The 13,318-nt window shown below is 44.7% G+C and overlaps 1 protein-coding gene across 1 annotated transcript; it reads left to right on the top strand.

Annotated features, from left to right (window-relative positions):
- The first annotated feature begins 7,580 nt into the window (after positions 1–7,580).
- Positions 7,581–9,407, top strand: CLDN23 (claudin 23). The gene has a single exon (XM_033944953.1). It carries the CDS (start codon positions 7,702–7,704, stop codon positions 8,614–8,616), a length of 915 nt encoding a protein of 304 aa, XP_033800844.1. The 5' UTR covers positions 7,581–7,701; the 3' UTR covers positions 8,617–9,407.
- The last annotated feature ends 3,911 nt before the right edge of the window (positions 9,408–13,318 follow it).

Below are 13,318 nucleotides of genomic sequence, written 5' to 3'. Positions count from 1 at the left end.
TAGGCACAATTCATGACAAACAGGTGCCAGAAATGTAGGCCCAGAAAACCCTGGCCTACATTTCCAGCGCCTATCTGTCGCAGAAGTGTGATTCTCTATAAGAAGACTTGAAGCGGTCCAGAGGAGGGTGACGAAAATGATAGGAGGTTTGTGCCAAAAGACGTATGAGGAGAGACTGAAAGCCCTGAATATGTATACCTTAGAGGAAAGGAGGGACAAGGGGAGATACGATTCAGACGTTCAAATACTTGAAAGGTGTTAACGAAGAACAAAATCTTTCCCAGAGACAAGAAAATGGTAAAACCAGAGGACATAATTTGAGGCTGAGGGGTGGTAGACTCAAGAGCAATGTAAGGAAATTCTACTTTACGGAGAGGGTGGCAGATGCCTGGAATGCGCTCCCAAGAGACATGGTGGAGAGGAAAATGATGACGGAGTTCAAAAAAGCGTGGGATGAACACAGAGGATCTAGAATCAGAAAAGAATAGTAAATATTGAAGAACTAAAGCCAGTACTGGGCAGACTTGCATGGTCTGAGTCTGTATATGGCCGTTTGATGGAGGATGGGCTGGGGAGGGCTTCAATGGCTGGGAGGGTGTAGATTGGCTGGAGTGAGCTTTGACGGAGACTTCAGTAGTCAGACCCAAGCACAGTACAGAGCTTTGGATTCTTGCCCAGAAATAGCTAAGAAGAAAAAATTTAATTAAATTGAATCAGGTTGGGTAGTCTGGATGGACCATTCGGGCAGGGCAGGATTAATCAATAGGCCAAGTAGGCACGTGCCTAGGTCCCGAAATGGTCAGGGGGACCCGATGAAGGAGGGCATCAACATTGTTTTTTCCAAATGCCGATGGGCTCCTCCAGCATCGATCAGCACCCCCACCCTGATCGGCAACGCACCCCCCCATTGATGGAAAGTAAGACAAGCAAGCAACGCGGGTAAGAAAGGCAACGGGAACTGTAATTGTGCAAGCGGTGCTGCTTGCCCAAAGCTTCCCTCTGACGCAGCTTCCTGTTTCCGCCTGGGCACATGGTGGGGTGGGGCGGGGCAGGGGGCCCAGTGTACTTGTGTGCCTAGGGGCCCTCGACAAATTAATTCTACCCTGCATTCGGGTCTTTATCTGCCGTCATCTACTATGTTATGTTACTATAGGGCACCTTCACATGATTGACATGTGTTCAGCAGCCGCTTTTTAGATGGCCGCTGACTTTGGCGCCCTATAGAGAATCCAGGCCTGAATGAACAATAATAACAGTTTATCAGAAGTAATAAACAATTAATAAGGAAACATAAAAGCAAAACCAAACAAACCCATATAACCCATTGCATGACATCTTCTGTAAGACCAGCATTAGCTACAATTCTAGATAAAGGATTAGTATAAAGTAAATGCACCCTTGCTATATATTTAGCAGGAAATGAAAAACCATCAAGAACCTTACTACAATCCTCTTATTTCATTTTGCATAATGCTTACTGGACTCCTGTAAAAACTTGCTGAGCTTCCCACATAAAACCTCCGATATCTGTTGGTCTTGTAATAACTCAGTAGACTCATTATCTCATATGATTTTCTTCTGTACTAATTTGTCGCAATATTGGTCTCAAGTATGGTATACTATGGGCTCCTTTTACGAAGCCGCGTTAGTGGTTTTATCGCACGCACATTTTTAGCGTGCGCTAACACCCGCGCTAACTGAAAAACTACCGTCTGCTCAGATGAATTTTTTTGTTATTTTTCTGTTGTTTCTTTCTGATTTTATTATCGTAAACTACTTCGATAGCCTCTTTTAGGTCTAGTTGGTGGCAGGAGAAGACTGATCATTTAGAGTACAGGGTACTGCCCCAGGCCCCACACCAGTAGGGGGCTCACTCTCTCCTAGTCTTTATCTAGTTTAATCACTTTTGATAGGTCTTTCAGGGCCCATGACCCTAATAGTATGGGGGTCCAGATCCGTGTCAGTGTGCCCTGGTAGGTGGTATATAAAAGTTTAAAATAAATGTTCTTTCTTACAGTGAGAACATTTTGTATTCCTTAATCATTTTTTTTTTTCTAGTGTCAATACTGGCCTCCCAGGCTGAAACTTCACATGCTGCTCCTGGAGGCTCAGAAATCCAAAAATAAAATATTTTCACTGGTGTGGCCATAGTGCTCAGGTGAATAATTTCTTAGGCCACAAGATACGGTTCCTCAAAGCCCACACGTTTTCTGAGATGAGTCAGGCTCATAAAATGCACACCTCCCATTCACTGAAGCTTGTTGTCTTTATTAGTTCTATTTTCTGTTTGGTTTTTTTCACTACCACAGTTATTTCATCATGATGCCAAACCCAGAAAACCTCTACACTCCTATTCTTCTGGGGTGTGAGAGGGGGGGGGGGGGGCTAGGCTCAAACATAAGAGCTGCGTCCAGGAAAGATTTGTTTATGTCAAATTTTCAGAATGAGAAGATTCAAAAGTAACTATATCCTGCCATACTCCATCTCCTTTCTATCTAAATTAGGCCTAGGCTGGGATATATTTTAAGAGATACAAGGCAGTCAACTAATCATGTTCCTAACTGCCCCGAAAGGAACTGAATCTGTTCTACTAGGCTTCTCTTTCTCACCCATGTGGATGCAGGGATGTAAGTTTCCACATGAGTTTATCAGTTCAGTCATTTTCTATTTATAAATGTTTATCAATACAGCTATAATACTATTTTGTTCTAAAGCAAAAAATATATATATTTTTTCTACCTTTTGCCATCTCTGATTTCTGCTTTCCTCATCTTATCTTCTCTCTCCATTCCATCTAGCATCCGCCCTCTTTGTCCATCCATTTTCCTCTTTTTGTCTCCACTCCCTCCCCCATGCTCTGGCATCTCTCTTTTCACCTTTCCTTCCTTCCTTTCCACCCCATGGTCCAGCATCTGCTTCCCTTTCCCCATGCCCTGGGATCTCTCTCCTCTCTCTCCTTCTCTTCTCCCTCCATGCTTTGGCATCTCCTTTCCTTCCTTTCCTTTCCTACCTGATGGTCTGGCATCTCAGTCTAGTACCTGCTGCCCACAAGCAGGATGCTGTGAAAGGCTTATGGGGCTGCTTCAAGTGTGACAAGCCCTAAACAGTGAAGTTACCAGTGCCACTCCAAGGCAATGGAGGGTTAAGTTGCTCACGTAAAGCCACAAGGAGCTGACGTGGGATTTGAAATTGAGCCATTTGATCCCCTGCCCACTGCTCTAATCATTCGGCAAGTCCTCTGCTCTGGACAGTATATGTCTGGAATGTATTTGGGTTTGTTTGTTTTTTTGTTTTTGAAGATTGGTTACAGGGACTCTGTTTCTGTTATGTAAAGTTTGTGAAATATTCTTAGATCATAGCAGTTTTTGCTTCTGGGATAGCAACTGGTGAGGATAATTGGTTGTAGAGGGAGGTGCTGGGCAGGGGAAGAGTGCTATAATAAATGTGGCAAGGAACTTGGATTGGGGCACAGGGGCAGGACAAGAGAGGCAGATGGGCAGGGCATGAGGTGGGCAGGTTTCAGGTTTCTCTTCCCTAACCCTTTATTTATTACAAAAGCGCTACATTTACTATTTATTCACTTTTTTTTCTTTTGTACACAACATATAATGCTATTACTATGAGGGAGTTCAGGCCTCCACCTGAGTAGTGTAACTCCTGGTGGTGTTGTTCTTCATTGTTACCAATATAGCATTATTAGTTCAACACATAACTTTTCTTCTCAATTAGTTTTTCTGTTTATTGTTCAATAAATTAATAACTTAGCTTTTTAGCAGGTTATTCCCCTTTCTGACATGTTTCGCATGACTTTATCAAGGTCGGGGGAACTTAAAGTTATCTTCGCCTATTTAAATCAGCCACTGGCTGCCGACCTTGATAAAGTCATGCGAAACGTGTCGGAAAGGGGAATAACCTGCTAAAAAGCTAAGTTATTAATTTATTGAACAATAAACAGCATTTCATATTTGAATAGAAGACTGAATTAATGGTAGATGGCTCTAGTCCAGTGGTTCCCAACCCTGTCCTGGAGGAACACCAGGCCAATTGGGTTTTCAGGCTAGCCCTAATGAATATGCATGAAGCAAATTTGCATGCCTATCACTTCCATCATATGCAAATCTCTCTCATGCATATTCATTAGGGCTAGCCTGAAAACCCGATTGGCCTGGTGTTCCTCCAGGACAGGGTTGGGAATCACTGCTCTAGTCTAACCTTTTATTTGGCATTGTTGCTTAGAAGCAACATGTGTATTCTATGGCTCTTATGGGAGATCCCTGTGGTAATTCTAGACTTGTGTTCATTAAGGAGCACATGCACCGCTCTACTGCTAAGACCTAAATATATTAGATCACACGGACATTGCATCATGTACATAACATTCTTACTTTTACGGTTTGATATAGCCCGAGGGGGGCGAAACATGTCGGCAGGACTCTCCAGCCGACAGATCCGTAACTAAGAATAACAGCTTTAAAGATAAGGGCTCCTTTTACTAAGGTGTGCTAGCGTTTTTAGCGTGCACTGCATTGCCGCGCGCACTAACCCCGCGCTGTGCGCCAAGAACGAACGTCAGCTCAATGCTGGCGTTAGTGTCTAGCGTGCGTGGCTAGCACACAACTCCATTAAGGGGTATTTTTGCAGTTACAGTGTGTTAAACGCTTTTTGTGTTTGAAGTATGTCATGGGCACAGAATGGGTGTGGAATCCATTTTGTAGTTAGTTCATTGTAAATAATCCAATCAACACTTTTGCAATTAGCGTAGGAGCGCAGGACCACATACCACCTCCTAAATAGAAGGCGCGATCCCTCTCCAATTCTATGGCCTAGATCAGTGTTTTTCAACCTTTTTTGGGCAAAGGCACACTTGTTTCATGAAAAAAATCACGAGGCACACCACCATTAGAAAATGTTAAAAAATTTAACTCTGTGCCTATATTGACTATATATAAAGTAATTCTCTTGAATAGGAATCAAATAAACACAAAGAAAGTATTTTATAATGCTGCCACCGCCAACAACACCGTTGGCGGCGGTGGCACTCAAGTGGCTAAAGAGCCGCAGTTTGCCGGCCTAGGGACAACACTGGAGGGTGGCCAGCTGTGCACCCCCTTGGGACGTATACCCGGGGTGGGGCAGACCGCCCCCCCCCCACCCTGGTATGCCACTATCTGTACCTCACTCCCTCCCTATGACCAAAAATTCTCCTTTCTTCTATTCCCCGTGTACACAACCATCTCTTTCCCTCCCTTCCTCTCTCCCAAGTTCATGCCTTGTGTCCAAAACGCACTCCCTCCCCCCTTTTGTGTTCCGTGTTTGCCTACCAGCCCATCTTTGCAACTTTCTCAGCAAAACGAAGCTCAAGCCGCGAGGCTTGTCTTCTGCTTCCTGTCTGCCCTGCCGCACACAAATAGCCGAACGGAAGTATTCTCCGACGTCAGCGCTGACATCGGAGGGCAGGCTTTGCTTAAGCCCTCCCTCCGACGTCAGCGCTGACATCGGGGAACGCTTGCGATCGGCTATATGTTAGCTGCAGGGCAGGCAGGAACAGAAGACGAGCCTCGCGGCTCGAGATGTATTGAACTCCGCGGGTCCCCCGTCCAGCTCTCTCCTGTCCACGTGGGGCGGACCGCCCCTCTCCCTAGACTGGTGGTACTGCCCTGATGGCGGCCCTGACCGTACGGCACACCAGGCAACATCTCGCGGCACACTAGTGTGCCGCGGAACAGCGGTTGAAAAACACTGGCCTAGATTCACTAACCTTCCTTTTCGTGTCCGATCCATGGGCGATTGCAGGCAGGCCGACAAACTCACTAAAGGCCTGCATGCAAATGGGAGCGATCAATGGCATGCCTCCCCCGCCCTCCGACTGCATGGATCGCTGGAGAGCGATCCTTGAGCATGCGCAGACCATCTTCCTTGACTGTAGATGGTCTGCGCATGCACTGGCCCTTTGTGCCCGGCAGAGCTTTTTTACTTTTTTTTACTTAGATACTTTACTGCTTTTTCAAACTTCGCAAGCCTGTGGTATTAGCCCACTTTAAACTCGCGGGTTAAAACCACAAGCTCGCACTGTGGGGATGGGCACGCGAGTCGGGGCTGAGCAGGACAGACAAGTCAGGGTAGAAAGGCAGGAGAAGTCGGCAGAGAGCAAGAAAGGTCGTGAGCGACTGGTCCCCACCAGTCGCTTCTTTATGGATCGGCCAGCCCAGTCGGTGTTCCTGGAAAAGTTTAGTGAATCGCATCCTTCCTACTTTGCATGCCGTTTACCCTCATTTGTATGCGTGGATCGGAATCAGATTGGCCACGAGGTTAGTGAATCAGGTCGAGGTCGCAAAGAGGTCCAAACTGATTGGTACACGATCGGTTTGCTTAGTGAATCTAGCCCTAAAAAGATTGCCTACATTTGGGTGTGAATCCCAGATCCACATGCAAATTAACTGGAGTCATTTATTGAGGTTAATTGGTACTAATTAGGATTTGCATGTGAGATCTTCCAGCTTGCTATTCTGTAACATGTTGCACTTAAATGGTCTCATGTGCAATTCAAAAGGGTGGGGGGGGGGGGTCATGAGTTTCTGTGCTAACTCCAAAATACCACACTGCACGCCATTTTAAATAGGGACCTGTAAGAGCAAAGGCTCAGAACTAGGGTTACCAGATTTTACTCCCGTAAAATCCGGATCCATAGCCCTGCCCCCAGGTCTGTCCAGTTCCACCCAGCCCCCTCTTGTTCCGCCCAAGCCACGCCCCATTTCGGCCCCACCCCGCCCCCCTCAGCCTGCTCTCGGCCTCAGGACCATGTTGGGAGGTCATCTGCGCCTGCACAGATGCCCTCTAGACCTGATCCCGAGGTGGAAGCTTTTCAAAACCCGGACAAAGTGCTGGGTTTTGAAGCGCTGTCTGGACATGTCCGGGTAAATCCGGACGACTGGTAACCCTACTCTGAACTCCCCCCAATAGTTGCCACATTACCTCTGTGGTAACTGCAAATTTTACTGCAGTTTAGTAAAAGGTCCTTTTTTTATTTATTCCAATAATGTCTACAATATGTTTAACATATAATAAATACAATTATTTGTAAATCACTTCTCCTTAATTTGTTTTTAAAAGTAGATTTTTTTTTTTACATTTTAATTTCCCCAGCCTCTAGGGGAAACTTTTATAAAGTTTGTTGTTTCTATATAGGAAGAAATTGTGGGATATTAGTTTTTCCCTTCCCTTTTATTATACATTTCTTGCCTTGACTAAAATTCTGTGTGTGAGGTAAATTGTTTATTAGACCTACTGTAAATGAAATAAATACCAGCAGGGGGAATCTTGCAGAACAGGCCTTTCCAACTCAGAGCCTGCAGGTCACATAAAGAAAGAAAGAAAGGCAGAGTGAAACTGGTTTATATTGGAGGAAGGGAGGGGATGTGAGGGGAGGAGCTGAAAGAAAACAAACAAAGTGGCACTGTACATGCCTGTCAACCCTGCAGTGCAGGTTTTTGAGCAGAGTGTGTGTGATGAAGGCCTGAGGAGGCCGGGGCAGGTGTGCTTGTCTGAAATCACGCCCCAGAGTTTACAGAGTAGCCACTTCCTCCTCAGGCACACCAACACCACTAGAGCAGTTTCTGTCAGGCGACTTTAGTCTCGCACGCTGTTGGCAAGGAGTGAAAGACACACAGAGCCAAGACAGTGGGATTACAAGAGGCCAGAAGGATGCGGACCCCGGCTGTAATGATCGTGGGCATGGTACTGGGGCCATGCGGACTGCTGCTGAACCTGGTTGCCACACTGGCCCCAAACTGGAGAGAGGTACGGGCCCTGCCTGGACAGGAACAGGATGCAGTGCAGCAGCAGGGCATTTGGGACATCTGCAAGGAGCTGGAGTCGACACACACCCGTCGTTGTGGCATTGACAATGTTGATTACTTTAAAGATCAGGTGGTACAAGCAGCCCGTGGGCTGATGGTAGCCTCACTGGTGGTCACTGTTCTGGGTCTGGTCATGGCCTCCCTGGGGGTGCGCTGCTGGCAGGACAATCCACGCTATACGATAGCCGGTGCCGGGGGGCTAGTGCTCTTCATCTCAGGAATACTCAGTCTGATCGCCATCTCCTGGTACACACATGTTATTAACACTCTGTCAGCCCCTGCTGACACGAACATCAGGGTGGGCTACTGCCTGGTGCTGGGCTACCTGGGAAGCTGCTTTGAGATCATTGGCGGCTTCTCCCTAGCCCTCAGCTTCGCCGAGAGCTACAGAAAGTACAAGGATAGGAAGAAATACCCCCCACCTACCAGATCCTTTGGCAGCCTGGATCTGGGCTACAGCAACAAGTACGCAGGCAACTTTGGCCACGACTGGCCAACAGCAACAGGTCACCCACACACTGACAGTCTGGCAAGGGGTGCGAGTGGAGACACACCGTATCACTCCAATGGGAAGGTGAACACTGGCTACAGTACCCACAATCCAAACTTTCAGGCTGGGAGCAGAAATGCAAGCCGCAGCAGCACTGGCAGGACAGCTCGGTCCTGTTACAACCACCCAGCAGATGTCACTGCGGATAAAAAGCCAGCCAGACCCCACAGCCAGCAAAGCTCTCTCCCCTGTGACTCCGATTTACTGTAGGATCTCCTCCAGAACAATAACGAAATGAAAGGAACCAAGTTCTGGCAACTGACTTTTCTTTCTCCCAGGATTTGTACCTTGGCAGATCTGTACAATGGTTCAATTTGATCTGCACCAATTTACAGTGCTTTTAAAAAAGATTGGGACAGGGCCTGGAGAGAATCATAATTTTGAGCATATATGTGGATGGAGACTGAGACAGAGTTCTGATTTTCACAATAATGCTATTTTTTATGGGACAAGAGTTTAAAAATATGCTGAAGGATTTCACAGTGTTTTCTGTAAATTTATTTTTATATAAGTGTATAATGTGCGTGTGTTTTGGCAAATAATATATATTCACAAATATGCACCAGAAATGGGATTGATGCTGTGTGGGATTGATGGCAAGAGATGAAATCTTGTTTACAGGATGATTGTGGTGTTTACCAAAAAATATATTCTCTCGCTTGTTGTAGTAGTCTGGTTCTCGCCACGTCTGGGTACATAGAACCGATGTTTCAGCCATTATGCTGTTGGCTTTCTTCAAGTAGCACACCCTGAAGAAAGCCACAGCATGATGGACGATACCGTTGGCTCTACATACCCAGTCATGGTGAGATCTGGACAACTGCAACAATCATGACACCAGCCACAGAAGCCTAAGAAAGAAATTATATGCTCTCATTTGTATATATATATACAGTGGTGCCTCACACAACGAACTTAATTGGTTCCAGGAGCAAGTTTGTTATGCGAAAAGTTCGTTATGTGAAACGCGTTTTCCCATAACAATACATGTTAAAAAAAATAATTCGTTCTGTAGCATAAAATATGCTAAGATGACATAAAAAAAGATAAATTTTTTGTTATTATTTTTATTTAGATACATCTAAAAACATAATTGTTTTTTAAAACAACACACATTTTTTAAATTTAAAGACAGACTAAGTAGAGTCTAATTTTACAGTGAGAGAGGGCAGAGTCTCAGCGGCAAAAACTGGGACTTAACTGTTCATTTTTTTTTTTTTTTCCTAGCATCGGGGAAGCGGCGAGAGTAGCTCCGCCCCCCCCAACGCATCAGCAGTAGGCGCCGGGCCCCTGCGAGCCGACGGTCCGCCACTGCACAGGGAGCCAGGCGGAGAGAGGGCAGTTAAGCGCAGTGCCTGCGCGGAAGGATGCAGGTCGGGCGACTTCGTTGTGTGAAACGAAGTTCGTTGTAGGAAGCAAGACATGAAGTTCGTTGTGCGCAGCGTTCGCTGTGCGAGGCGTTCGTTATGCGAGGCACCACTGTATATAAGAGAGAGAGAGACAGATAGATAGATAGATATGTATAGATATAGCTGGAAAAGATTTAATATACTACACCTACAAATTATATATGTGTATGCATTAAATTTAAATAAATGTCTCCCTAATACATACCTCCCACAGCAGCATGCAGGAAACAAACTCTTTTTTTGCAAACAAGCCTGCATTTCTTGAAAAATGTAGCGAGATCTCTACGGCATAATCGGAAAGGATTCCTATCTAAAAACACTGTATGCGATTTTATGAAAACAGGCTTATAAAAAGCTCCCCTTTACATCTCCTATTTCCCTGAAGTGAAAAAAATCTTTTGCAAATGTAGATTCTGATGGTAAAATCAGAATTGTCAGGGTTAAAAAACATATACGAGCCAGCATTTTTTGTAAAATGTCAACTGCCACTGCTAGAGAATGACACGGTGACAAAGATTGTCTCTACCTTTCTAAGCTCTGACCCCACCCCTGTATGTTTTGCAGTTTTATGTATTATGTAGGGCCTTTTGTAGGCCCATAACCAATATAACAAAAGAAAAATATTAAAGTGGTGCATTTTAAAATTTTAATCAAAATACAGTTATGATGAAGCAAGATGAGAACAACATTGCGCAGAAGAAGGAGCTAGAGAATGACACAGGGCAATTTGTCCCCGTCCCCATAAAATCATTTACCATCCCTACTCCATTGTGTCATAATTCCATTAAAATATTAGTTATTGAGAATTACTGTCTCATCACCATGTCATAAATATGTACAGCATTCGCAAGAGAGCCTGCTTTGTGGCCTAAATTGAATTGCGTAGCTCTAAGAATATCGGCTGAATATTTCCACTATACATACAGCTAGACAGATCACCTCATTACCATACCCTACTGATTCATGTATCGTGCAAATGTCGACTAGGAATCATTGTGGCTTACATAATATTAGAAATGATACAGAGGTATAGACCATATATTTGAATACGTTATAAACAGGTCAGTGCAGTGAAGAGAACAGATGCGTTTTCAGTGCCTTCCTGAATTGGAAGTCATCGCAAGTTGCTCGGAAGTTTGTTCTAGACCAGTGTTCTTCAACCTTTTTACACCTATGGACTGGTAGAAATAAAAGAATTATTATGTGGACCGGAATCAGTCTGCGAACCGGCGGTTGAAGAACACTGGGTTAAGTCATGGGCCAAACCCCGCCCATCTCTACCCAATCTCCACCCCAGACCCCACCTCCATAATAGTACTAATTGAAACACTATTTTTTCCATTCATTTTTCATAGATACACACAATATAATCTTATTAGCAACCACATAATGGTTAACCGCAAAATTAAACTACACAAAGCATACTGACAGCAGATGTAAATTCTCAAAATTGACATATTTCAATCACTAAATTAAAAAAATAAAATCATTCCCTCCCTACCTTTGTTGTCTCCCTCCCTCCATGCTATGCCTTACCTTCTGGCCTACTCCCGCCTGTCCCACTTTAAGACCTCAGCGGTACAGCCTGCGTGTAGATTTCATTCACTGTTTCATTAGCACCAAAGTCTTCATCGGTCTATTTTTTATATATTGTTTTGATTTTAATATAAATATATAGCACTCATGGAACTGGCATAACGAAGGGGAAATACCTTGATAAAGCCTCCTGGGCGAAACATAGCCTATGTTGGAATGAAGAACCCCTGCTATGCTTCATGAAAGAGATGAGTATTAGAAACAAACAAATATAGAGTTATAGATGAAATAGTAAAATATTTATATTAAAATCAAAACTATATATAAAAAATAGACCGATGAAGACTTTGGTGCTAATGAAACTGTGAATGAAATCTACACGCAGGCTGCACCGCTGAGGTCTTAAAGTGGGACAGAACCGGATATATCTAAGGTTGTTTGTGCTTTTTGATATTGGATAATAACCTTATTAAAGTATAGTATTACTGCCTAATATATTTGTCTACTCCCGCCTGGCCATTTTATGCCGCCCCTGGTGTTATCTTCAGGCCGGCTCCCTGTTCCTCACTGATGCAGTGCACAAAGCTATGGGCAGCGACTCCTTGTGCGTCCCACACCTCATCTGGAAGCCAAGGTTTCCGATCCAGGTGCAGGACATGCGTAGGAGCCACTGCCCGTGGCTTTGTGAATCAGTGAGGAAGAGGTAGCTGGCTCGAAGATAACGCCGCATCGATCACACCGTGGACCGGCGGTTGAAGAACACTGTTTTGGACCTGATGCACATGCCGGCTCTGTGGACCGGCAGGAAATTTCTGTGGACCGGCACTGGTCCATGGACCGGTGGTTGAAGAACATTGTTCTAGACTTTGGGTAGGTCTTTGGAATTCAAAGGTGGTCTCAAAGAAAGCTTTCCTCTGGGCCTGGGGTGGTGAGGGGAGTGGTAGCTTCCAGTGTTGAATTGTCCTTGAGTCATTGAAGGACTGTCAGTCCGGGATAGCAGAAGTGAGTCCAGCCGAGTTCTCTCCATATATGGCTTTATGGTCCATACATGCAATTTTGAACCCAGTTCTGTCTGGATACTGCCAATTGTCACTAGCACCGTCCCTTTAACACCATCAATAATCCAGGGTTATGGGACTTACATTTTAACTGCTGACATAGGACCCTTTGTTCATCTGATATTTTTCATTCTAAAGCTGGGGGTGGGAAGAGAACTAGGAGATGGGATTTTATGTACTGCCTTTCTGTGATTACAATCAAAGTGATTTTACATATAACATGCATGTACTTATTTTGGACCTGGGGCAATGGAGGATTAAGCAACCTGCTCAGGGTTCCAAGGAGCTGTAACAGGAATTGAACCCGGTTCCCCTGGCTTTCAGGCCACTGCCATATGCATTAGGCTAGTCCTGCTACAATGCTACTTTCAATGTTCTAGATCAGTGTTCCCCAAGTCAGACCTATAGTACCCCCTTGCCAGTCAGGTTTTCAGGATATCCACAATGAATATGCATGAAATTGATTTGCATACACTGCCTCCATTATAAGTAAATCTCTTTCATGCCTATTCTATGTGGATATCCTAAAATCCAGACTGGTATTACAGGACCAACTTGAGAAATACTGCTCTAGATCGGTGGCTCCCAAACTTGTTCTGTCAGGTTTTCAGGCTATCCACAATATATTCATGAAACAGGTGTGCATATAGTGGAGAAGATGCATGCAAACCAATATCCTTGATATTTATTGTGGCTATCTGGAAAATCTTATTGGTTGGGGGTTACCACAGGACAGTTTTGAAAACCACTGTTCTAAGTACTAGAATACTTATTTCCAAATCTGATATGACAGGGGCTGGTCTAAAGCTTGTAGCGTCATAAATCCCTATGGGCAAGTCCAAAGCTCCTCTGACTATGCACTATGCCCCAAATCCTAGCAAAAACCATAATCCTTGCTAGGCCTAATAC

This window comes from Geotrypetes seraphini, chromosome 1 (assembly GCF_902459505.1).
Source record: "Geotrypetes seraphini chromosome 1, aGeoSer1.1, whole genome shotgun sequence".
NCBI classification, from domain to species: Eukaryota; Metazoa; Chordata; class Amphibia; order Gymnophiona; family Dermophiidae; genus Geotrypetes; species Geotrypetes seraphini.
Note: the sequence above shows the minus strand (reverse complement) of the source record. Positions and strands in the feature narration are given on the sequence as shown.